At 27.0% G+C, this 27,714-nt stretch overlaps 1 protein-coding gene across 1 annotated transcript; it reads right to left on the bottom strand.

Moving 5' to 3' along the window:
• On the bottom strand, positions 1-27,297 carry LOC129958024 (ubiquilin-1-like). The gene is made up of 14 exons (XM_056070188.1): positions 27,132-27,297; positions 21,250-21,352; positions 19,539-19,588; positions 19,167-19,193; positions 18,776-18,937; positions 16,167-16,292; positions 14,406-14,534; positions 13,986-14,109; positions 12,697-12,950; positions 10,727-10,798; positions 10,090-10,205; positions 6,576-6,807; positions 5,850-5,958; positions 1-1,634 (listed from the first exon to the last, which is right to left on the bottom strand). Exons 1-14 carry the CDS (start codon positions 27,228-27,230, stop codon positions 1,558-1,560), a joined length of 1,680 nt encoding a protein of 559 aa, XP_055926163.1. The 5' UTR covers positions 27,231-27,297; the 3' UTR covers positions 1-1,557.
• Positions 27,298-27,714: the final 417 nt, after the last annotated feature.

Below are 27,714 nucleotides of genomic sequence, written 5' to 3'. Positions count from 1 at the left end.
TCAAAGATGAAAATGTTTTAATTTATGTACGATGGCAAGCAATAATTTCGAAACAATTACTTCCATTTATCAAATTTCTGCATCCACTCATTACACAGATTCATTCAGTATATATACAGAAAGAAAAAAAAAAGATGCACTGGATAATAAAACAAATATAACCCACTAAAGTCAAATCAATATCTTTAAATCATTTCTGTATCAAGAGTCGTAACTTGGGACAAAAAGTACAAATATGTACAGAAATATATAAATATACATATCATTAAATGGTTCTCTAAATATATATACTGGCTATACCGAGAAAAGAACAATTCTATACAAAAAAAAGTTGAATGCATTGATTTGTACGAATATTTTCTTAAAGAAGAGCCAGAAACTACAAGAAAAATAATTCTCATTACAAGCATATTTACAATTAAACATACTTCTAATCGATAATTTTAAAATGATTTTTTAAATCTAAAATTATAGAATTGCACTATTAGATGTGCAAATTTTACTCAAATTACATAATTGAAAGTGAAGCTTTAGTTTACAATACAAGATCTTATCCTAGTTACGACTCTATATTTCCAATGAATTCAACAAGCAAAAAAGTTTATAGAAATTGCCAAATAGTTTTAATCATATAAAATTGTCAATGACATTCAAGCATATATGCACATAACTTTTCCATTAAAAGAAATCATATGTTTTTCGAGGAATATTCCTTTGCTAATGGAAATTATATATTCTATAGTTTTTTCTTCTTCTTTGCATATAAATATTTAGGAAAACAATCATAAAAATATATATCAACTAAGTCATTTTAGAAATGTGGAGAAGCTGAAATAACGCACCAAAGGAACAAAAGTATATCGTAATTTGCTAACACTCTGCTTTACAATACATGAATATATATATTAAAATTTTTTTAAGATAATTCATAAACAGTACTTTGAACGATCAACAAAACAAAAGTGTTTTCAATCCCACAAGCAAATTGCTATACAGTACAGAAATGAATTAAAAGTTCAGCACCTGCTAAAAATGGCAAATAAAAAAATTCTAGGCCTTTTTTCTCCAAATTTCTTAAAAAAGAACAATTGTTTATTAAGTGATAAAGAGGGAAGCTTTGGATGAAAAAGTACTTAAAAAGGATAGAAGAGGATGAAGTCATACATTTTAAACAGTTTCCTATGACACTATAAAAATAGATATTATAAGCAGATGAAGTTTTTCAAAGAGAAAGTGTCTAAGAAAATTAAAAATATCTTCTTGCAAACTTTTAATTTTAACACCAACAAGAAAGAACATTAAGTGAGCAACGTACAATTGAAAAGTTGTAGCATTCTTTTCTTTTCCCTTAAGGAGTGAGAAATCGAAGCAAAATTTCTTCATAACTAATTTCAAGAGTTGAAAATAGAACATTTTCACATTTCACCAATTTAAATCAGCATTTTTTTATTTTAAAAAGAAACAAAAGAAAACACTAATGTGATTCTTGGGGTTGGTCCTGGGCAGTCTGCATAACTAAGTCCACAATTATATATATATATTATGTTTGTATACTTTTTATGCTGGGTTGTATTGGTGGGATTGCAACAACCTCTCTACTGCTGCACTGATATCCCCAAATGTTGTAATAAGGGCTAAAAAAGCAAAGAGAAACAAATTATATAAGTGTAAAATAAAAAAATTGTTTGCAAAATACATTCCATTAAAAGGAAAATCATTATATAAAAGAAAAATCTGATTAACCCTTTGACGGAATAGTGTTCCACTAAAAGGAACTTCACTCGTTTCTAAAATCATTAAATTCAATATAAAAAATATGTTTAAGATTCCCTTTTAACCTTTTTTTTTAAAATATAGATGACAATTTAAATCAAGCTGATTAAAAATTTTCAGCTATAATATGCTAACGTAATAATCTGTTTTTTCAAGGAATTTTGTTAGCTTATTTTTTCTAGTAAAAAATAGCTAGAAATTTTTTTTAAAATTTCGATGTTATTTTGTTGGTTGTCTCTTAAACTGCATATTCTATATATTTTTTAAATCTTTTATAGAGAAGGCATACGTATAATCGTTGGACAAAATAAGGTGTTCCATTAACTGGAACATTGTGCTGGTCTTGTTACTTAGCAGGTTGCTATGACAAAAAGCTAAAATATGTGTCTTCATTTCCTGTTCTGCTTTTTTCTTGAAAAATGAACTCAATTCAAGAATTTGTGTTTAGGAGGGTCAGAATTCTTGAAAATCGAAACCTTTACTATGGCTCCGAAATTTTATGGTCTAATTTTTTTTTTTAAATTAGTAATCTTAGTCATCTTTAGTTAGAGCTGCACAGAGTTTCTAGTTTTTTTTTTTTTTTTTTGAGTTTCACTAACATTTGTTTTATATAATAGTATAAATGTTGTTTAATTATATATGAATTATAGCTTATTTCTTATTTTAAATATAACTGTAACTTAAATATAACTTTAAAATTAACTGTATGGCACAGAGAGATCAACTAATTTTTTCCGAAACGCCAGAAATGCTTCAAAAATTGTCCTCCAATAGTGAATCTGATTATGCCTCCTTGTGGTAAACCTTGGATCACACTAAATCTACTACACAAATATAACATAGTTTTTTTTTTTTTTTTTTAAATTTAACTTCTAGAGATCTTCCTCATTTTCTCCCTTCATTGCAATGCTTGCATAACTGCACTTTTCAGAGCTCTAACAGCACAACATTCCAGATAATGGACCCACCCCCAAATCAAAATGATAAGTACACTCTTTACAAAATTTAACCTGTGTAGTCCTATATGTCTATATAGTTTATCAAGAATATTTCTTGTTTGTTTCAGTTTTGTTGAGTTTAAAGGGTAGTGCAAGACAAAAGGAAATAATCAGCAATAGTGTTTCAATAAATACTGTTGAATTAAATAATATAGAATAAATTAACAGTATTTCTACTATTCATAACCTACTTATTGTTAAGAATTACTATTAACTATACATAAAATAAATTTTAATTTTTCTACCACTAGTGAGAATTTAAGTAGAAAGAAACTACAAGGAAGTTTAATATGAACATTATGAAGAGCTTTGAAAGTGATGCTAATACACATGAATAATTGATGTTTACAGTTTAAATATTAAAATTATTTCCTTTAATTTGGCAAATTATATTTAAAACAAAAGTTGTGTCATATTATGCAGCTCTGAATGTAGCCTTGCATATTCTATAGTTAAAAATTACAATAATTTTATTTTCTTTTAAATACCAATATAAAGATAAACACATTATATCCTAAGAAAGTAGTTTGATAAAATAATAACATCAAAACATAAACATTGACAAAAAAAAAATTTTTTTTTTCTCCATAAAACTAGCAGGAGTGGTCTCTTAAAACTTTAACGTATATTCTCTAGCAAAGGTGTTGTCGCAGAGAATGCATTGCATGGCATTAGTGTACAATAAATAAGAAATATAACCTTTGGTATGAATTTAGCATTTTTACCATCTATTGTGGTGATTAATCCTAGCATGTGGTTAATACCAACTGAAAATTGAACTTATGTTTAGATGTTAATTCTGTATATCAAATTTTATCTATCAAGATTTCTTCATTTTATAATAATGTTAAAGACAGACAGACAGACAGAATGTTAAGACAGACAGACTTCCTCCAACTGGATTTTGCTCAAAACTTAATATAAATCTACTAATTTAGTATAAAGATCATATACCAAATTTCAACCACCTAGTTCAAAGCATTTTTGAGTTTTTTTTTTTTTTTTTTTTTTGTCATAGACGGGCATTTTACAAAAATGTGCTTTTCAAAATCTGGGAGGCCTGAAACAAGGAGATTTGTCAAAATTTTGAGTTCAAATTTTTTGATGATTACTTTCTTTTCTTAAAATAGCAAATGCCATTTAATGAAAATGCCTAGGGAAAAAACCATGTCTGCAACAGTAACTACATACTACCTTCACTTTTAATAGAACATAGTTGTGAAAGCACAGCGACTTTCAAAAAAATTAAAGTTAATACTATAACATTTTTTTATTCTCTTTTGATCAAAATTAAAAATTCAGAAGGCATTCAATTATTTTTTATTATTTACATAAATCATTCGTGGTCAAGTTCCCATACCCCTTTTTGCTTCTTTTAAATTACATCTGGGACCCAACTTTCCTCGGCATAAATTTATATTCATAGACATTTAGTGTAACAAACTATCTTCAAAAATAAAACATCTGATATTACAATGTTTTACATTTTTATGACTTTAATAGGGTTGCCACTCAAATCGGGGGAAAAATTCCCTAGAAGTATATTCAAGATATGAGGAAATGCTCAAATAGCACTCATGGGCTAGTTATAAAGGAATACGATTTTAAGGAGTGAGAAAAACAAAACAATTTAGCATTATTCGAATTAATGGCATATTAAAAGAAGGTTTATATCTAAGAAAAAAATTCTCTTTATTATCGAGAATTTAGGAAGACAAAATTCATATATTAAGGCGGGGGATATAATACCTCTCATGCTGTTTAACTGTAAGTCGCACAAACTTAAGGACTCAAGTGAAATAAAATACAAAACAATTTTATTATGATACAAATCACTTAATAATTACTAAAAAATAAATTACAAAGCAAGATTACTTTTTTTTGTTCATTCATTTTCGTCAACTTATGTATTTGGAATCCATTTCCACAGATTTTTCAGCCATCAGTTTAATAAAGCTAATGGACCTAATCCTAACAAATAAGGTACAACATTTCTATATGGACCAACAAACGTTTTTTTAATTTTCAATTAACATAGGTGAATATTTCCGATATCATTGCATGCATTAAAGAACCAATGTGATGCAACAAGTTTCAAAGCCCATAAAAAGTTAGCTTTAAATTATTATTCTTGTACTAAAATTTTCAAAATCAGTTGAACATTCAATTTGACATTTCCAGATTTGTCATGTCATCTATTCCTGTATTCCTTTTATCCAACATCAATTATGACACTTTTGAACTGGCAAGTATCTTGTATGTTTTCCTCTTTTGGCATGACTAGTAAATGGCTATTTTCCCATATTATTTGGGCTTATTATCTTCTTACAAAGTGAGCAGTATGCAACAACAAATGGATTTTGTGGAACTTTCGAACCCATTTAGTTAGATTTAATTTCTTTATTCGTCCAATTTGTTTTGAACATAGATTTTGTGTAGCTCATTGTTTTAAAAAAATTCTCTACTCTACTTTGAATAAGCTCACAGTTTCTCAAATAATAAGCAAATCATTCAATAACTCAAGTATGGTAGATTAAACACCACTGTGCTATTTCTGCAGATTGAATATTACTGATCCTGTCAGAAATATATTTTATTTTTTCACACATTTACAGAAGTCTCATGCATGCTTATTAGCTGCAATTCAGGAATCTCAAAGAAAAAAGACAACTGTCTCACAAATCAAACTGTACTGATCTATACAGAAAAAAAGGGGAGAGTTCCTGTATTACACGACTGTGAAAGGCATTGTTCGTTTCTGGAGGTTATGATTATGAACTTTTATTCTTGCAATCTTTAGAGACTGGCCATTTTAGATAGAGGCAAAAATAATAACAAAGAAACTTAAAATTCCCTGTATTTTCCTGCACATTTTTAAATTTCCAGTGGTGTGGCAACCCTGTTTAGTAACATTATAAGCAATCATATAACAAACTGTCTGAATATTAAATATATATATATCTTATTTTAGCAACTTTTTAATGTAATCAAAAGCTTTAAATATGAGGTTTTTTCCAGACCAGAAAGCAATCTGACAGTAAGGAAATACATAAAGATTTAACAAAAATAATTTCTTACCTTGCAAATTGGCTTCTCGATTTACAAAACCCATATTTGCAAGTTGTTCTAATTGAGAGCGATACCGTTCTTCTGGAGGCTGCTGCTGTTGTTGTTGCTGCTGCTGTTGCTATAATAAAAATTAAACTAAGACAAAGACTTAAAAGCATTTTTCTTATTCAAAATCAAATTTACTATAAAAAAATTTCATAATTTTTAAAAGATTTTGAGGATATTTATAAAACTAAATATGAAATTTGATAACATTTGAAAATGCAGGACATGTTATGACTATCACAAAAAATAACATTTTTTTTCTTCCAAAATGCAATTTAATTTTCTTACTCACATGCTTTTAAGATTCCATTCCAAAATAAAATACAAGGAATTTCACAGTATATGCCTGGCTATGTATAGTAAAATACAGACCCAAATTCTACTAGTACTTTCCAATTCAAAACATAAATTTTAGCACTACACAAACAGAAACTTTAAATTCATTTTTTTATAACTTATATCAGTGACCAAACTTATTCAAGACTATTGATATACAATACCCAAGACATAATGAACATTTATATTTATTTTGAAGACAATCTACTGTAAACCAAAATTAACCTAATAAAATTAGGATATACTACATCAGAGGAGAGAAAAAAATTATTCTGTACTTATAATTTACTACTTAATCACTAGAAGTCATTTTGCAAATTAAGAAAATACAGCACATAAGAATCTTTGACTTACTGATTCACTGATGGCCATTGAAGACAACATATTTGCCATTAATTGAGTAAAAGCCTCAGAACTACTCAAATTGGGTACATCTGTACTAGGAGGATTAGATCCAGTAGTTGATGTTGTGGTAGTACCAGTAGTAGGAGTACTAGATGTAGTTGCAGTAGTGGTAGAAGACGGGGTACTTGATGTTGTAGTACCACCAGCAGGTGGACTTGTTGCTGCTGCTCCTGGTTGAGTTCTGAAAAAAAAAGTTCAATTATTTTGAAAAAATTGCTACCTTAAAGGACATTTAGAATAATAGCATATTTTAATATCCATATTCTTCCACATCAAAATTTTCAAAAATTGTGCTTTGTTTCCCTTATAGGACAAACATTTATGTGTCCAAAAAGTACTTTGTTCTTTTAAAATTTTTTCAGCAATGAGTTCTACTCTTTTCTTCTTGCATATATATCTTGTACATCCTTGCTTCAGGATCGTATCTTCTTGCAAATATCTTTCAAAATCATTCAAATCATAATCTTGTAGTACCCTCTGCAATATATATCACATTTGCCAGTGATCTTTCAAAACGGGAGAATGTATAACAAGATATACTCAAGAAGAAAAAAAAAGAGAATCATTGCTAAAGAAATTAAATAAAAGTACTTACAAGAAAAGATAAAGTCAATATAAACAAGTTATAAAATAACTATGAGATTGTTATTTGTAATAATATGCTGAAAATCTGGAAACCTGCAATTTATTGTGGTTACTAACCACTCCCCTCCCTTTTCTTAGTGGCTGTAGCAATTGAACTACATATACTAAGTCAAAGTAAGTTGAATGTAAATAGTATAACATGATTAAAACCAATTTTCAAAAAACTTTATAAAACCTCCCAGATTTAGCTATAAAAAATAAATGAATCCAGCTCAATCAACACTTGGCTACATACATTTTTTAAGAAATACTTAAAAGGGTCTTACAGAGCAATAATGAGAGTTAAAAACTTTTAATGGAATTTTTTGAACTAAAAAATTTAATTTCACACAACAACAACGAAAAGAGAACATATTGCAGCATTATTGTTTAATTAATGCTGTTTAAGATTTACACCTTTTTTCAAGTACTTAGAAATATCAATTGACCCACTGATGATTAGGCGATGGGGGATTCACAAGGAGTGAATTTGAAGACGGTCACAGCCTACTATAATATCATTCAAAAATAACATTTAAAGCTAATATAAAATTAATTTAAATTTGAGGAAAAGAGAGTTCCATGTGCAAATATGGCGAGTGTAAATATTTTAAAATCGCTACAAATTTTTTTATGCAGTATTAAAATCTTTAAATGTATTTTTTGGATAACTGCATTTTTCATTATTTTTTTTATGAGATGAAATTTTGTCAAGCTGAATTATTTTAGACTTAATGGCTTTCTTAACAAAATATTTTTTTAACTTCAAATTTTCATAGACCTGACTTTTACCATTTTAGAAGTTTTATGCCTTCTGTTAATTGTGCTATGCATCAATAACTGCCATCTTCCCTAAAATCTGAATTTTAATTTGAGACAGAAATAATTAACTTCAACTATTCAAATAATTTTCTTGCAGAAATTAAACATTTATTTAAATATAAGAGAAGAAATCAGAATTCTTCAGCACTGGAATTTTGAATCAAATACTGAATATTTTATTAACATTATACACTTATTATTTTTAAAAAAAATGGTTTAAAAAATTCAATTTACTTTCATAGGAAGGCAATTTTTAAACTAAAAAAGCATTCAATTATATTATAGGAAAGAATACCAGCATTTGAAAATGGATGCACTTTATTAATTTGAGACAGAAATACTTAACTTCAACTATTCAAATAATTTTCTTGCTGAAATTAAACATTTAAATATAAGAGAAGAAATCAGAATTCTTCTCTTGGTTAACTTAGTTATTGGTTAACTTAAACCTTAACTGCAAGCACAATATTAATTTTTTTTTTTTTTTTTAAGTAATACTTAAACTGAAACTTATTCAACATGGTAAAATAAATCAATCTTTATCAATAAGAAATGAGAAAAAAAAAAATTTAAGATGAAATATTAATAGTAACAATGAAAGTAATTTAAGTTTCATAGCAACAACAGATTTGTTTAAAAAGTTTATAAAAATTAATTAAAAACAGATAAAAAGAGATACAGCAACTAAATTGATATAATTAAAAAGATTATTATTATTGTTTTTTAATTTTAATATGGCATAAGAATCATTTTGGAGCAGTAATATTTCATGAAATTAGAGAAAATTCTAAATTTTGTTAAATATTTTAATTAAAATCAGCAGCCATTGACAACTATATGGTTTGTAGTTATTAATATCTGCTAAAATGTTCTCATAAATATGTTTTGTAATTAAGTCTTTAGCAACAAAATATTTCTAAATTTCAAATTTTTACATATAAATAACTCAAACTATTTTAGAAGCCTTACACCAATTTGTTTTATATGCTACATATTTTGCTAATTTTCTTTCAATATTTTTACTACATTCATTTATATAACAGGAAAGAATAGCAGTACTTAAAAATTAATGAACAGACTAAAAATGAATGTTATTGACTAAATATATATGTGAAATTATTTTATTTAAAAAGTCACAGCACACAGCTTTGTTATTCAAACAAATTTGATCACTAAGCTATTTGATATCCTAAACTGTTTGAAACTATCAACACTATTTGAAAGATTTTTTTTCTCATTAAATAGCAAACACTTTGAGCTGTAATGACTTCAAAAAAGCCAATCTAACAAACTCTCATATATATTTTAGTTATTACTTCAGTGCTTTTGTTTTCACACTAGAACAAATTTCCCTCCATCCCAACTATGCTAAAAATTCTTCAATACCTCAATAATTAAAAAATTTTTCACTACCAGCATTGCTGGAACAAGAATAATAAAAGAGGATATTCTGCTCCCTCCCCCAATTTTTTTTTTTTTTTTTGAAGTTTTCCATATATATACATCAACAAGTTTTCACTATATATCCATAATTTTTAATACAAAAAATTGGTATTATTTAAAAAGTTCTTAAAAGTCCAGCAATATCTTTTAGTTTTCAGATGGTATATTTAGGTGCTAAATATATTTCACAAAGTTGATTCAGAAATACATTATTTTTTTGTTTAGTTTTTAATTAAAATTTTAAAAAATCTAAAGTGCATAATCCTTCCCTACACAGTATATATGTGCGAGTTTTATAACTCAGGGCCAAGTAATCTATCCAGCAGAAAGCGAAAATAAATATATTTTTATTATTAGTGGATTCTAAATAAAGGACTTTTTTTAACACTGAGATGTACATTTCCACTTTTCAAAACATACATTTAAGCCAAATTTAGATGATTTAGATGCAATAATTTGCCTGCACACACATTTCATCATAATTATTAGATATATGCAAGAACAGCAATTTGACAGCTTTCTGCAATTACAAAAATATACAGAATAAATATATCTACAAGATTAGTCTACTTACAAGTTAAATATATTAGGTGCAAGCTGCTGAAGCTGAGAAACACCTTGGTGAATCTGCATCATAGCTTGAATTGCTGCAGGATTGGTCAACAAATTTTGATTTTCTGGATTCTGAAGCTATATGAAAAGAGAATAAATTAACTTAGTAAAATAGAATGAAAAGTAATTGAAGATAACTTTCCCCCCTTCCTTTCTACAATAAAACTGCTGGTGTGACATTTTTCACTTGTTTTAAAATTATTTAAAAAAATACACAGAAACTTGCAGATAATTTAATTATGCAGAAAATAGGAATTTAATTTTGAAAAAATCAGTTTATTGGTACTTTTGATAACACAATAAGCGATAAAGTCAATAAATGCAACATTGTTGTCTATAAACTTACAAATGGCTAATATATAAACCAAAACTAACTGCAGGATTTCAATTCCACTCTTAAGAGAATTCTTTTCATTTACACAATAAGAACAACCACTGATAAGATCTCAGAGGAAAAACAATGAAGTTGCATGGATTTTCAATCTTGATTTGAATCCTATTAACTCCAGTAAATTACAAAATGATATTTAAATGCATATCATATTTTTTTTTATTTTCCTATTTGGCAAAATAAAACAAAAATGCCACTTAAGACTTACTTGAGACATCATGGTACGCATTTGTTGCTGAAGAGCAGGATTATCAGCCAATAAAGGACTGGTTGATATCATCTGAAAATAAATTAAAATAATACAAATAATTGTTAAACTGAAGAAAAGAATAAGAATTAGCACAAGGACTTATAACTGTCCTTGAGAAAGCTTTGAGGATACAGTTGATTATCTTGTATACATACGTTAATTCATTTCTGCTTAAATATTGTCTAATTAATCAAAGAAAATTCAATAAAGTAGAGTTACACAATTAAATAGGGGAAAAGTTTCAAAGGAAGCTTGCTCAACTGCAATTCATAATAAGATTTGATACAAGGTAGACAAAACTAACACACTTTATGAAATAATTTATAATAAATGAAACATGAACATGTTGTTTTGGTTTCAGGTTTCTTTGAAGACAAAATGTTTGGGCAGAAAATTGCGATTTATCACTTTTCAGGCATCAAATTTTTGCTTTTAGGGCTATTAGAAAATGATAAAGAAGTTGGTGATTTATCGCCAACAAAACTTTACAACTTGCTGCATATGTCGTCCATATACCCGATTCTCCTATCTGGCAATAAAGGGCAGGATCATAAGAAGTTATCGTCCGAAGAAGCACATAGAAGAAAATGGGAATGAACACGAAAGAACAAGAGGAGGTATCAAAGTTTTATATAAATTTTTATATATATATCTGGCAAAATAATATAATTTAATATATATATATATAAAGCAAAAAAAAAAAAATTGGAGCTCAGAAAATTTTGAGAAGAAAAAAAATTCCATCTCTTCTCTAAAAATTAACAATTGTGGAACACAGTCACAATAATTCCAAACCAGTTTAAACTTGATTTTTGGCAAAAAAGCTTTCAGATAAAAGTTCTGGAGCTCAACTGATTTTGATATGGTGGAGCAACATCATTTTCTATATATGGACACGTGTAATCTGAAAGGCATGCGATTGATACCAGTTTAAACTGCTTTTTCATGGGGGGGGGGGGGGAATTCTGGCCTTGCGAAAAAATTTTAAAGCTTGATTGATTTTGAAATGGTTAAAAAAGCCATCACTTTCCTATGTGTTTATGACTGTGATATACGAGTCATGTGAGAACATGATTTTTCTGTTGGACTGATACCACATGACTTTAAAAAAAATTATGCTCTTGCATGATAATTTGAAATTTGCAATAGCAGATTTCAATTTTTTTGTATTAAAATTTCCATTCATATTTAATTTACCTCGTTATAATAAGGTGGATAAACTGTTAAAACAGAATTATTTTAATTTGATAATGCATAAATTACTAACATAATAAATTATTAATAAGTCCAAATTTATACTTATGACTAATTATGCACTACATTAATATACATTTCATAGCATATCTGTTTTTAATCAGATTAGAATTTTAAGCTGGAAATATTACAGGAAAAGCAATTAAAGGAAGTAAGGAAATTGAAAGAGGAAATTGCAATTTAAAAACTTGAATTCCTAAAACGTAATCAAATTTTAATGGCTGTTTTTGACATCTTGATTTAGTAATGCCTACTATAAACTGCATGTACCATTCCCTCCATTTTATAATATAATGCATATTTGGTTGTTTTATACATTTTTTTTTTTTTCTTTCATTGACATGCATTTGCAGCATATTGGGAAGCTGCTCTATCTCAATTGATCTCGCAACTTTTTGTTTCCTACAAGCCGAATGATGCATAACATATAAAAACATCTATAGACAAGAACAATTAAAAAAAAAACACTTTCAATTTTATTAGGAAAGAATAATAGAAATTTCATTTATAAAATGCAGATTTATATAAAACAGAAAATTCAAATTGTCTCAGGAAATAATTCAAATCACTGCTAATAATAATAATATAAAAAAAACACTAAAATACATTTACTAAATATTCATACATTCTCAATTTATAATCTGTTATTTCAAAGAAATTCAATTTAGACTTACTCTAGCAGTAAATTCTGGATTAGCTGATAATGTCTGCATCATGTTTTGCACCAAAGGGGTATTAAGGTTACTCAATAGATTAGGATTATCGGTCAACTGTTGGAACATACTCTGTATCCCAGGTGACCCCATGATATTAGGAGGTGGTGTGGCAGAAGGACGAGAATTAGATCCGGGACTCTGAGAGCCTCCTGGAGCCCATGGATTGGGTAATGGATCCCTATTTTCTGTTCCTTGTTGACTTGAAGTAGAATCTAGTCATGAAAGAATGAGACATTGACCATGAGTATAAACCAGTTTCATTGCTAAGGATTAAAACAATTTAATTTTTTTTTAAAAATCTGTGCATTTAAACAAGAAATACAGCTTAGTAAAATATTTTCCATTGCATCCATTCAGTTATGAAATCTAAGCATAGTATAACAAAAAAAAGTAAAATTTCCAAAAGCTTATACTGTACAATGGTTTGATTGATATTAAACATCCAGATTTCATCACATTTAAGAGTGAATCGTTCACAGTCTATTGGTAAAATTAAACAGGGAAAAGAAGAAAATACACTAATTGCAACTTGTTAAGAATGTCAGTTATTTTTATTATCATTGCATGATTTCTTATTTACAGTGTAATTTATCATAAATAAGTTTTGGTTTTTTTTCCCTCTCAATTAATCTTTTAAAAGACCTTAATTCGTCACGAATTCTATTTTTAATAAGTAGCAAACTATTATTCAAGATTAGGGTTGTTACATCCAAAATAAAAAATTAAATCAGAATGCTACAAAATAATAATAATCAATTCTACTAATACTCCACTATTACTTTATTTTAAAAATAATAAAGTTTATAAACATACCATTTATTATATATATATGGCTCAAAACTTATTTGAAATTAGATATGACACAGACTTGGAACAGAATAGTAAAAAAAGTCACATTTTAGAAATTAATAAAATAAACCAACAAAAAATTTGGAACCAAATATAAAATGTAAAAATAAGTATGATTCACTGAACAATAAAATGAATACATTTATACATAAAGTGCTTGAGAAATTAAAAATACTGTAGAATTATTACATAAAAGAAAATTCATCGATCTCATGAACAATAAAATTTGATTCCAAAATAAAAGAAATATGTTTATATGCAAATACGTCAATGTTGAAATACTTGAAAATGTGCTAATGTTAAAATTCTTAGCATAGAATATAATTTTAAAAATCTAAAGAACAACTTTTGATCAAAGACTCAATTGTAAACCTCAAAAAGATCAAAATTTTAAATACCTCCATTATCACTAACAAGGGATGCAAAAGGATTAGTTCCGAATTGCTCTTGCGCTGCATTGTACATAGGTTCTTGTAATTCAGTGTACATACGTCTTAAGGCATTATAGCCACCAGGAACACTCTAAAAACAGAAATTATTACCAAATCAGCATTAAAAAAATATTGAATTATTTTGGAATTAGAATTTAAAAATTGAAATAATATGAATTTAAAATTAAATTCATGAATAAATTGGCAAGTAGTCTTTCAGGAGAAAGATAAGAAAGTAAATAAATAAAAATATATATATATTATGTCAACCAAGTAGTACAGAGAATGTCTTATTATTATTCTTTTTTATTCAACATAAATTGTATTCTACTCTTAAAAATTACAGCCAAACAAAGCACAAAATAACGCAGTCTAAATAAATCTCACTTCTATATTGCTTAGAGCCCTGTCTTGATTCCTCATTACTTCTTGCAGCATAGCTGGATTGCGCATAATTTCCATGGTATGCCTCAAAAGGTCAGGATTATTAAAAATATGACTTATTTCAGGATTTCTCTGAAAATTTAAAATTGCACATTTTAAGTTAAATTCATACAAATAAAAAACACGCAATAGAGGGGGAAAAAATTTAAAAATGGAAATATTTAAATAATATGCATGATTTATAAAGATATGAACTGATGACAAATTTAAATTTCTCTGGAAGCTAATAATGACCAATATAAAATTCAATTTCTAGTTAAGTTTCTAACAAAAGCATTCTTTAAATATCCCTTTACTTCACAATTACTTCAGCAGATAAAATACTCAATATAGCAAAATCCTAGACAATTAAAACCTGAATTATATGAAATGGACTACGAAATCTCCAATCCAAAAAACATTTGCTGAACTGTACAGCATGTGAATAATCCTTATTTTCAGTTATCCTAAAAATTTGTTGAACAATGCAGTAAGATATACATTTAATGGAAAAAATGACAGGAGATTGTTGTGTTATCAAACAAAAATTTCTGAGTGTTTTTAATAATTTGGAAGCTATGAATTATTATTAAGCATATTATATATATATACACATATACACTTACTTTTCTGTTAAAAATCTTATTTTTATTTTAGTAGCGAGCATTAATGCAATCTACAATGAGTTTTGAATTCATTTTGCACATACAAAATTTCATAGATGTAAGACACAGGCTTGAAACAAGCAATGACAAAAATCACATAAATTAATGAAATGTGCCTAATATAAAGACTGGCAAAGTACAATCAAATACACAAAAAAATAAATTTACACATAAAGTACCTGAGGAATTAAAAATTTTGTTGAATTACATTAAAGAAAATTTACCTAAAAAAACAAAATTTGATTCAAAAAGTGCTGAAATCCACCTTATATCGGAAATGTGTCATGCCTGATTTCAGAATTACAAATTGTTATAATGAATGTTCATAGTTTAAGTAAAAAATTATAATCTGAAATGGATTCCTACTTCTTTAGTTCTTTATAATACAATATCTTTCACTATAAGACAAATATTAATACTATCAACATAAATGAAAATTTAAATTTTATCTAATTCTCATAATTTAAATAAGTGAAATGATATGGCAAATGATGGATAGTAGAAGCTGCCAAGTACTAAAGAAAACAAAATTTTAGATATTACCAAACTATTAATAAACTAGAACATGCATATAAGCCTTCAAAATAACAGTTATATAATTTATCAACCTTAATATTAAGAGTAAGAAATCATATTTTTTTAAAATCTTTTTCTTTCAACATTATAAAAATTATAAATAAGTGTAAAATTAAAATTAGGAGCTTTAATTTATATAAAACTGAAAAAAAAATTAATGAAATTTCATTTTATGCATACAAATTGAGAACCAGTTATTTCCCATTTATATTAATTAAATATGAAAATAAAATTTTATAAACTAACAAAACATTATATTATACACAAAATGCATACTTAACACATAAAAATTAAACATTATAAAATATAAAGAACAAGAAATAGCCAAAATTTTAAGAAAAAAAATCAATACAAGAATATGAACAGTTAAACCATAAAAAGATATTTAAAGTGATATACATAATTTTCAAAAAGATATTTGGAGCAACAAAATAATGTTTTTATCAAAAGCTTTCCAAAGAAAATGATGAAGTTACTTCCTTACCTCCATGATCTGTTGCATTTGTGGATGGTTCATTATCATGTCTCGTAGAGTTTCAGGATTAGAAAATAAGGACTGAACAATAGGACTGTCAAATAACTGACGCATCATTTCAGGGTTATTCATAAGCTACAAACAAGAAAAATAAATGTCTGAAAAATTAGCATAATCAAAATGATTATCATTAGCTTCAGTTTTAAATATAGTCAAAGCAATTTCAAGAAAGTATTAAAAAATCATATTTTTGTTGAAAAATACAAATAATTCGACTTAAAAAAAAAAAAAACTTGAATTCTGGTGATATTATGTAGCAAAAAATATTCTAAAAACAAGAAAAATCAATCTGTCAATTTCTTACAGTTAAACTTGCTTAAAACTTAGTTTCCCGCTACTGATATAATAAATACAAATTTTTGAAAGTTCATTTTATGTATCGGAATGCCTACTTTCAACAAAAATAACATATGCAGCTCATGATTTCAGCAAATTCACAAACTTACCGAAATTAATCCATGGAAGCAATGGTGCAATTTGAAAATTTAAATTTTTATCTTTCATACCAAACAAAGTAAAAAATAAACATAGTTAACTTTAAAAAAGATTACTATTAAAGAAACAGTAACTATAAAGGAAACAGTATAAATACCTAAAAATAATTTATTTCAATTCAAGGGTCATAGGTAATAAGAGCTTTTATTCGAAAATTAACATTTTTGAAATTTCAAATGCACTTCCTAGTTACTAATACAGTAAATTTCTAAAAACTTTTATACTAAATAACTTTCACAAGCTTTAGATTTTTATATGACATGAAATAATATTATGATGGAAAATTAATTAAATGAAGGTACATGTAATTATGTTTCATAAGCATTAAAAAAAACTTACATTTAATTATATCTGATAATTAGAATTCAACTTTATTTTAATTAATTCTTTTGAATAAAATACTGTTAAGATATTTGAAGGAAATTTGTTCAGAAATTGCCAACTGCCATTAATGAAATCTTTCATTGTTGCAGTAGTAATCTGCATCCTGCTTTTCCTTGATAGAAGAGTAGATCTGTGGGCACGGCAGTGCACCCGCCAAGTCGAGCAAAACCAAGCGGCACGGCCGCACCATCCTTTTCTCGAAGCAGTTCAGGCCATTTTCGACCCCCTATAACTTTGTTGTGGATGAAACTAGAAGCCTGAATTTTCAGTAACCAAGCAGGCATTATATAAACACTATATATTTCAAATTTCATTAAATTTGAAAGAGTAGTTTAAGAATTATAACTAGTCAAAGTTTGTGAATTTTGTCACTGACTGACTGACCGATCATCAAAACTCTAAGGCACTTCTAGCAGACATAGAAGCTTCAAATTTAGAATACAATTAGTGTTTAGTGTATAAATCAAGGAAAAACTAAAATATGCGTGTAATAATGGACGGATCGATAAATTTCTTGAAGTTTCGAGCATTATCCATTTTGTTGGTAAATTCGCCGCCAAGTCACCAAATTTGTCACCAAGCTCTGGGATCACTGGCTCGGCATCCGACAGCATCCAATACAGATTACTGTAAAACGGTCATTCTTATGACACTATTCGCATTGGGAAGCAACATTACATGTTTGTAACAATATCTAATTTGAAATAATTCAATTTGAAGCTGTGGAAGCTGCTAACGTAATGGGTGAATTTCAGATAATCAATCTGGCAGAAGAATATAAATATAACTTGTAATATAAATATATATTACAAAATATGTAATATAAATATACATACGTTACAATATATATGGTAGAAGAATATAAATATATAGTCTGGACGGCTTAAATCGATTAAATGTCGATTTTGGAAGTATTAAAGCGCAGAAATCCTCAATTTGTGAATACAACAGACTAAGAAGCATTTACCATCCAGACTTGTCAAAAATTGTAACATCAAAGCTTATGAGAAAAACCCATAGAGACAGGGAGTGAGCTTTGAGAAAAACTGTAGCTGAAGCTCAAGAAGTTGTACCGGAAAAGAAAAAGAGAAAGACTACATACAAAAATAAGAAAAGGACTATCTACAAAAAGAAATGAGATGCCATCAAAAACATAACTTGTTAAAAAAACCAAGTCTCGCAACTCAGTTCTTCTATCGTAAAAAGTTGCGAGATCTATGTGATACCAAGTCGGTCCATTTATTCAGTCCCTACTTAAGGGTCCTTCTGCCTTAAGTTATTACGTAATTAGCTAACCTAACAACATCTTATAGTGACCATATCAGTATTAAAAATCTTTTATGGTTTAAATAAATAGATTGACTTGGCAATCGCACTAAACAATCTAATTTAATATAATATGTTAATGTAATCTAATTTAATGTAAAGATACATTGTGTTTTCATGCGAAGGTTAGCTAATTATGTAATAACTTAAGGCAGAAGGACCCTTAAGTAGGGACTGAATAAATTGACCGACTTGGTATTACATGGATCTCACAACTTTTTACGATAGAAGAACTGAGTTGCGAGACATGGTTTTTTTTACAAGTTATGTTTTTGATGGCATTTTTGTTTTTTTGTATGTTTAATTCAATTACAATTTAACAAGTTTTTTGTAAACAACTGTAGTAAACATACCTCTCTCTGCATTCTCTGTTGCATATCAGCAAATGCAGGATTGTTAGTCAAACCAGCCAAGCCACCTAAGCCACCCAAGCTACTCAAGCCACTCATTCCAGGAAGTCCTCCGAAATTTCCAAGTCCAAACATATTACCAGGACTAGGAGGGTTAGCCTGACTCTGCAAAAATAAAAAAATATTAATTTACTAAATAACAAATACATAAACTTCTTACTAAGTCCATAGGAGATATAATAAATAAAATAAAAATTAAACAAGTTTTAAAAATTATTAAAAAAGGACCTTTATTTTCTGTATCTAAAATGCAATTAAAATTTTGGAGCAAATTTACAACACAATATATTTAGTAAAAATTTTTTAAAAAAAGCCATAAAATTAATAAACTTACTTGAGGTGACGTTTGGTTTGACTGTTGCTGAAATATATAGAAAAGAAAGTTTAATCTAAGCATGCTACAAGGAAACAACATATTTAATAAAAAGAAGAAAAAAATCTATTTGAAAATATTTTTAAAAAATCTATTCATTATATTAATAAATGATACTAACTTTAACTAATTAAGGTAACAATTCTAAAGAAAAATTGTAACAATGACATCTTAATCAGAATATTTCTTACAATATGAAAAGTTTATAATAATTTTAAAAGACTGCATCATTTATTTAAATTAAGTTAATGGATATGGGCTTTACTCTTTTGAAAAAGCAAAATTTTTCACAAAATAAATGATATATTATAGATAAAAATATGATAAAATTACCCTATTTCCAGTTCTGATCACCAAATGAATGGTCAATCCAGTTTTGATGTCTAGAAAGGAAAATAGTCATTTTAAAAATCCACTTTAATATAAAAAGATGAATAAAATTATGACTGAATTTTTTTATATACTTAAAATAAAGAATATTCTTTTGGAAATTGATATGCAGTGGTTATATAATAAAATAACTTCGCCAAAAAAGATTAAATATAATTCTAAGGACACTTTGTTTTTTCAGCATTATTGCTCTAAAAACGTTTGCATTCTTAACATTATTTTATAAATGCTGGTTTACACTCGGCCAGTAGGCAGCACATGCACAGAAAAGGACTAATTTATGTTTGCTACAATTTCATACGATAGAATCTGTCATACCACGCTTGGCTATAATAAATTGCAGTTTTGATATCCCTGAATTTTTCTTTCCACAGAAATTATCTATATTAGTTTCTTAAAATGATGGATATTTACAAAAAGAAACATGGTAAAATAATAATTAAAAAAAAGGACAACATGCTTAAATTTGGAAAATTGTAGAAAAAAATAGCAAATAAAATTTAAAAAAAAATTGCATCAGAAAGAAAAAAAGAGCAAAAAATGTTAGAACTAATCTATAATAAATAATCAATTTTTCCACACACACACACAAAAAACAACAACCATTAAATTCTACAATGCATACACAGTAAGAAAAAAATACAATACAGCGGCCGGTTGTTGCCCCATCAGGACAAGAACTTACCATGAACTGAACAGCATTTTTCAGTCTTTCTACGTACGCGCTGCCTACTGGCCGTTATATGAATTTTTAGACACCACAAATATATATACACCAGTTTCTGACCTAACTTTTATGAAAATATAATTACGAAATTAATGCCAATAGATCGTAGACTTGTATTGCCACAATCTTTTTTACATAGAATTTGAATGCAATATGTCGGCAACAATGGACTAAGCATGGTAGTTCAGTGTAATGTCCCCCTTGATCGTTAGACCTCACTTCTTTGATTACTTCTTCCTGGTGTAAGTCACAGAAATTGCTGTTAACAGTGCCGAGGACATAATTGTATGCATCCCTGACAACTACTGAGGAAGTCCAGGACACTCCTGATAATTTTGCTAACATTAGATCTTTACGGTTCCAGAGATTAAAGCCTGCATCACAGCTCAAGGTTGTAATTTTTAACACTTTCTTTGCTGAAGATAGTTGTCGCAATACATTTGTTTTCTAACGTGTTTTTTTTTTTTTTTTTTTTGCGATATTAAGAATAATAAATATGTTTTTCCATTTCATTGTTCTACAACACAATCTGTCCAAAACCTCTTCAATATAGATAGCAGGGCTTCCTTCAAACAAGTGTTCAACACAGACTGATACAAGTTTACCCAGCATGCGACATCACAGTATCTTCTCACCACTTGTTTTGCAGAACATTGTTTGTAAACTGAGTCACTTTTATACATTATGTTTAGCTTGTTATGCAAGTCTCTCGTTCTGCGAGGTAGTCATGAAGTAATGTTTGCTTGTAATATTATTTACTATAACACATGCCACTTTTTGTATTAACTTTGAATAAAAATAAATACACATTAACAAATTATTAAGCAGCTCCGACATACATTTTCAATACTGATTAGTAAACATAAAACAAGATTTGAATTTCTCTTATGCCCAAAAAATAATTAATATAACAAAAATATTACTTACTATGGCTTTTAATATCTTCATGATCTTTTAAAATTTTACCAGCAAATATGAGGCATACTTGCTCAACAGTAGTGCTGAACTGCTTAGCAACTTCTTCTTTGAGCTGCAAAATAGGCAATAACATAAAATGCTTAATTTTAAAACTCAACCCAAAAAGTAAACACACTAAGAAATATATATACATAAAAGAAAAACTTGATATATCAATATCATTATTCACATCTTTTAAAAATCTAACAACTGTTATTTTAGCTGCCTTCCAATTGATTTTTCTCCATACCACTCAATATTGAGAGTTTATTTAAAATACCGATCCGGCGATTCTTTAGCTACACTTTTCAAACAAAGGGAGCTCTCTTCTCAAATAACAGCAACTTACACTAAAATGCCAGTTTTTTCAAGCAAAATTTCATAAACAGCATTTTATAAAAAAATGTCGTAGACTAGATAATTTAGCATTCTTCATCCCTTCAAATAATATATGAAGATTTTAAATCAATAGATTTCAGGATTGATTCAACTGCCAGCTCATGTTTTAAGATGTCTCTACAATTATTTTTTTTATAAATCAATAGATTTCAGGATTGATTCAACTGCCAGCTCATATTTTAAGATGTCTCTACAATTTTTTTTTAATGCAAATTCAGCAATACAAAATTGTCCATTTTGGAATATTTCCTCATCAAAAATAAAGAAAAACAACGACATGCATAAAAATAATCTAACAAAAAAAATGAAAGCTCAATAGAGAAGATAAATAAATGATAAGATATCGATAGCTTAAACCATTAGTTTACAATTTTTCTTCCAGGATATTATTTTCCATCCCAGCTTTAATTCTACTATTCTTTGAAAGATTTTTTATAATTTTAGATAATTAATATATAACTTCATCATTAGTTACAGTTTTTTTTAAATTTATAAAAAGATTATAAACCAATAGCTTGCTTTCTTTAGCTTTTTTAAAAATGTAAGTGAATGAATTAAAAGTTTAGGAATGAACTTCTGTACTCAGAATAATAAAATTCAACTGATTCATTAAGTTTGTTTTGGTAACAGGAAGAATACTTTTTAATTCTGAATCTAATAATGAATCTCTCCTCCCACCCCCCTCATCTTCTCAACTTCCTGCTGACAGAATGCAACAATAAGTTAATAGAAACTTTCATTTTCATAAACGAGATTAGGAAGAGATGGGGTATTAAATATCTACAATAATGTTTAAAAGAACCTCTTTGTAATTTTTATTCTTCCACCAAATAAAGTAATCATAACATTATAGTTGTTGCTGAAAATCTTTTTAATTGCATCTATAACATTGCATATTTTTAATCAAAAATCCTTATTTTTAGACAAAACCACATGGCAACCGGCTGATTCAACAGGTTACTGATAACTAAATTTTTAATTAAATATTTTATGCAACTTGGTCTTGATGTCTTTTTCAATAAAATATTTTAAGCATTAAATTTTGATACAACATTCATACACAATTTTAGAAGATATCTGCTATTCTTTTCATTTTACTATTTATTTGCCTTATGTTCTGCCAGCTCCCTTAAAATTAGTAAAAATTGGATATTCCTTGGTATTTCTAGCCATTTAAAAAGATAACCTAATCCCTAAGTAAAAACAATGCAAAATTCATATTAATAATATTTTAAATATAATTTTTTTTTCAGATTTCCCAGAATTAACTAAATATTTTGCTACTTGCTAATGTTATGATTAGTGTAAACAACAAATTAGTAAAGCAAAAATGAAAAACTCCTGCAAATTTAATGGTAATGTTTGTCATTAACTTCTAGAATTCTTGTGATTTTTTGTTGGAAAATGTATTTAAAAGCACTAGTTGGGTGCAAGTATATGTTTCATTTCATTTGGGCTTTACAAAGTATAATTTAAGAAAATTTGTTGTAAGTTGTAATATTTAAGGTGTATGTACACACTTGAAACTTCGAAAATCGTTCAAAATATCGATTTTTTTTTTTATTGCTTAATAATATTCTCTGATCTTTTAGCTTTCAGATGATACCAAGATGTTGTCAATATTCGAAATATCTCTCGAGTTATAATTATTTTTCTTGAGGTGCTTTCATTAAAAACTCTAGTTACGGTGCTTTTAAAACTCATTTTATGAAGAATGATATTTTTCCACTATGTTGCTTCATTCAAACAATCATAACTCAACAAGAAATTAACCAAATACAGTTACTTATATATCAAAATAATCTGCATGAAATAGCGGATGTTTTGTGCCTCAATCAAAGTTATATTTAAGGAAATAAATTTGAAAGCTGTTTAAAAGTTAAAATTACAGAAAAAATCTCGCTTTTTCTGTTCATCATTGATGAAAAAATCGTTTAAAAAAAAAACTATACATTTTTATAACTTACTTGAGGCAGACAACATGAAGACTAATATTAGGCATAATTTCCAACTAGAATTGTGTGTCTGTACAAATTAGAATTTAAGATATCATGTTCCAAAAAATAGGCTAATTAGCTTATTAAATATTATTTAATTAATAATTAGTGTAATGTGGGTTTTTTCTCGCAGAAATGAGTTTAAACATATATTAATAACCTACTGTGAAAAAACTGGATTTTTAAAGTTAAAATTTTAAAAAAAAATCTTCAAGTGTGTACGTACACCTTAACAGGTATATAAATGCCATACTGTTTCTGCCATCATTTTACAGCAATTTTGAAAATTAAATACATTTTCTAAAATATGTCAATTTTCTCTCTGTATATAAATAAGCAATGGGATATTTTCCTTGCTAATGAAAATGGTATATTCATAAAATTTTATCACCATGGAGATCTATATATGTTGAAATAATTTGTGAAAAATCTTCTTTAAAATTGACTCATCAGACTAATCTTCCATCCAATAAATATAATTCTAGGGAAAAAAAAATCAAAAACCTTAAAGAAATGATTGAAGAATCCTTTTAAAATCTAAATGAAGCATCTTTTTAATAATACACAAGAAAGGATGTGACAGAATAACAGAAAATTATTTTCCAGTTATTTGTACACTCTCCATGTCTGATGATAAAAATAATACAAGGAAGTGCATACATTCAAGCTAATTGCTGATTGATGGGTTACATCTTTCCAAAGAAAGGAAATATTCTAAAATTACTTGATATAACCAATCCTTTCCAATAAAAGCATACAGCAACATAACAAATCATACAAAAGTGCCAAATTTCTGTTAACATTTCACATTTTTTAAAAATAAGGATTGTTTGTGAAAATTTCAGACATTTGAAAAATAATGAATACAACAAAAAATTTATATAAAATGCAAACAAATATGTTAAAAGTACACCTAAAAACAATAAAGGGAAATATAGCAAAATTATGAATTATTTGATGAAAAAATGAAAATAATTTGAATTTCAGAGTAACAATATAAAATATTGGTGGAATTTAGATAAAAAATATATATTTAAAACAATGCCAAAAAATTTGCATCACTATTAAATTAATATTATTAAGGCATTTTTCTTTTAAATTTTCAAGTGGCATAAAATTTAATTTTATGCAACAGTTTTTTTTTTTTTTTAATAATGACAGAAGAATGCAACAACTCAATTAAATTTCTAACAAAATTTTTGTAAAAATCGATTAGCAGGGTTTATTCTTACCCTTCATAGCTGTAGGTCAAACACACGCATTAATTTTTATTAGCAGAAGTAGACTTTGGGTATTTGAAAATATTAGCATTTCCCAATTTTGAAAGTTTTCTACAAAATCTGTTAAATTATTTTGGCAAAGAATACTAGTATTTTTATACAACAAATTTGCACTTTATCCATAAATATTTGTTGCTCAAACTGTATAAAGCTTACCACTTAAATCTGAAAAATAAATTCCCTGCTTATATATATATATATATATTCAAGATATTAAGACATGCACAAATAAGACTTATGCACCAGTTATAATGGAAAAAATGACTTGAAGATGTGAGCATTGAAGGAGAAAAGAAAATTTCACTCAGAGTCGCATAATTTTTAAACATTTGACTATTACGTTTACAATATCAATTTTATTATGATGAAAAAATTAAGGTGAATTAAATCCATATAATGATTTTTTTTTCAAAAGAAAAAATTTGTTAACATATATTTAATCTTAACATCAACATAAATATATTTAAAAGATTTTTCAAAAGATTTGAAGAAGAGCCTAATCTTGATGTTTAAGTGATAAGTATAGAATGTCGGAGTGAATGATTTCATTATCAAAATTAAAACAGCAAATATGTGAACAATATAAAAATATGACTTCATCATGAGAAATTAACAAAATGTAAGTAATTATTTCTCAGAGAAAATACTACGCAAGCCAGATGTTTTAAAAAAAATTATGAATGTTTCTGATGTCAGCTTTACACTAATAGCACATAATGTTCATTAAATCAAGCAACTTTTCACCTCTGGTTATTTATAACTATTATAAGACATTCACTTAAATTCTTTGATAATATCACAATATCAGCAAATATCCCAATACATTATTATATAGCATGTGATTTGTGCATTCAAAATTTTTCACAATAAATAATAATGCACTTGAGTATATTTTTATAATTTAGTGAAATTTTTTGTTGGTTCTTTTTGGTCACAATTAAAACCTAATTGTACTAACAGTAATTATTGTAACAAAATTTTACAGTTGTGTAGATTGAATGGAAATAATTGAGAAAGATCAGCTTAAATCATGTTCTGCAAGTACATGCTTAACAAGAATTAAAATATTTTTTAATAAATTTAAAATCGCATAAAAATTGAAATCAAAATCCAATAAAATTAAAAGCAAATATAGTTTTCGATTATAGAAAGTATAAATATATCATAAAAATCCAACTTGAAAACATTTCATGATTTATAAAAGTGAAATAATGGTACCTAGTAAAAACATAGTAGCCTGTTTTACCTATTAAAATATTTTACATTTAAATGCAATAATCATTTCACGGTTTCCAAGACATTGTGTATTGAAAAAGAAACTAATAAAATTATCAAAAATCAATAATTTTAATATTTTTGTTTTCAAATTTATGCAAATGCATTAAATTATTAACAATCACAGATCAGATTTCAGATATTTAATTACAATTCTATTCAAATATTGATATAATTTTAAGTAATATACCGAAAACTAATGAAAACGTTACAAATGGTTTCAAATATTTATTACAAAATTTTTCAAGATAAGTAAGCACCGCTTATAATAAACAACAAAAACATTTAGTTAAAAACAAAATGTAGGATAAATAAGTACAATGTGAAACAATTTTAATCGGGTACAAAAGGAAAAATATATGCCTTAATAATTCTCCATTTAAAAAAAATTAAAAAGAAAATTATTTAAAACAGCATAGATAATACTCTACATTCGTTATAAAATAAATATGAATCAGCACATTAAGATAAATAAATGTAAATGATCTGAATACATAGCAATACACTTATTTTAATGTTTGCAAGATAAATTAACAATTCTGAATCATAAATAAATATTCTAACAAAAAAAGATATCTATTTGAAATACAAGGAAGATGCAAAATATAAATGACGTCAGATAAACTCAATATCAGTCGTGTACATAATTTGTAAACCAAACGAATCACTATCAAATCAAGTACTGTCTTAAATGTATGCATTGATAGTAAATTGGTTTTTTCTAAAATAATGATAATTAGCAATTAAATGAAATTATGATATTATATTAAATAACTATCTGAATACTAACAGGAAAAACGTAAATTTACGCAATATGCTTTGATACAGGTAGCAGTAAGCAACACAGCAAATGTGCACAAATGAAACTTTCAATTTTATAGCAAAAAAAAAGGAAACCTACCTCTTTTACACTAGCACTTTCTTCTATTTCAATAGACTTTTTTTCTTTCGCAGTTTTCACAAAAATCGTAATTTTTGGGCTCGATTCCTCATCCGCCATGATGAACTTTTTCACAACACTACAAAGATCGGAAGATTATAATAAGCACACATTAGGAAACTTCAGTCTAGAAAAACAGAAATGAACCACAGCGCTCTCTATCCGAGTTGAAGAACTTTAATTTTATCATGCTATTGCTAAAAATAATAAACTATTTGGTTTTGATTTATTAAAAGCTGCTATTTGTTTTAAAATCTAAAACATTTTAATTAAAATCTCATTCATGTGAAAATCAATTATGATATTTTTTACACGTAATAATTCATGCTCACAAACCATTCATTATTTATTTTTTTGAAAATTTAAATAATAATTTTTTTGGTAATTTATTTTGATGTTTAAACTCAAAGATTGAAAGAAAATAGGCGATACACTGAAGTATTACAAAAACGTCAGAATAACATCAAATTTCACTTTTCTATCCATGTTCTTTCGGCTGACCCATCACTACTATGCTACTTAAGCAGCAAATTGTTTGTTTCGG

Source organism: Argiope bruennichi, chromosome 2 (genome assembly GCF_947563725.1).
Source record: "Argiope bruennichi chromosome 2, qqArgBrue1.1, whole genome shotgun sequence".
NCBI classification, from domain to species: Eukaryota; Metazoa; Arthropoda; class Arachnida; order Araneae; family Araneidae; genus Argiope; species Argiope bruennichi.
Note: the sequence above shows the minus strand (reverse complement) of the source record. Positions and strands in the feature narration are given on the sequence as shown.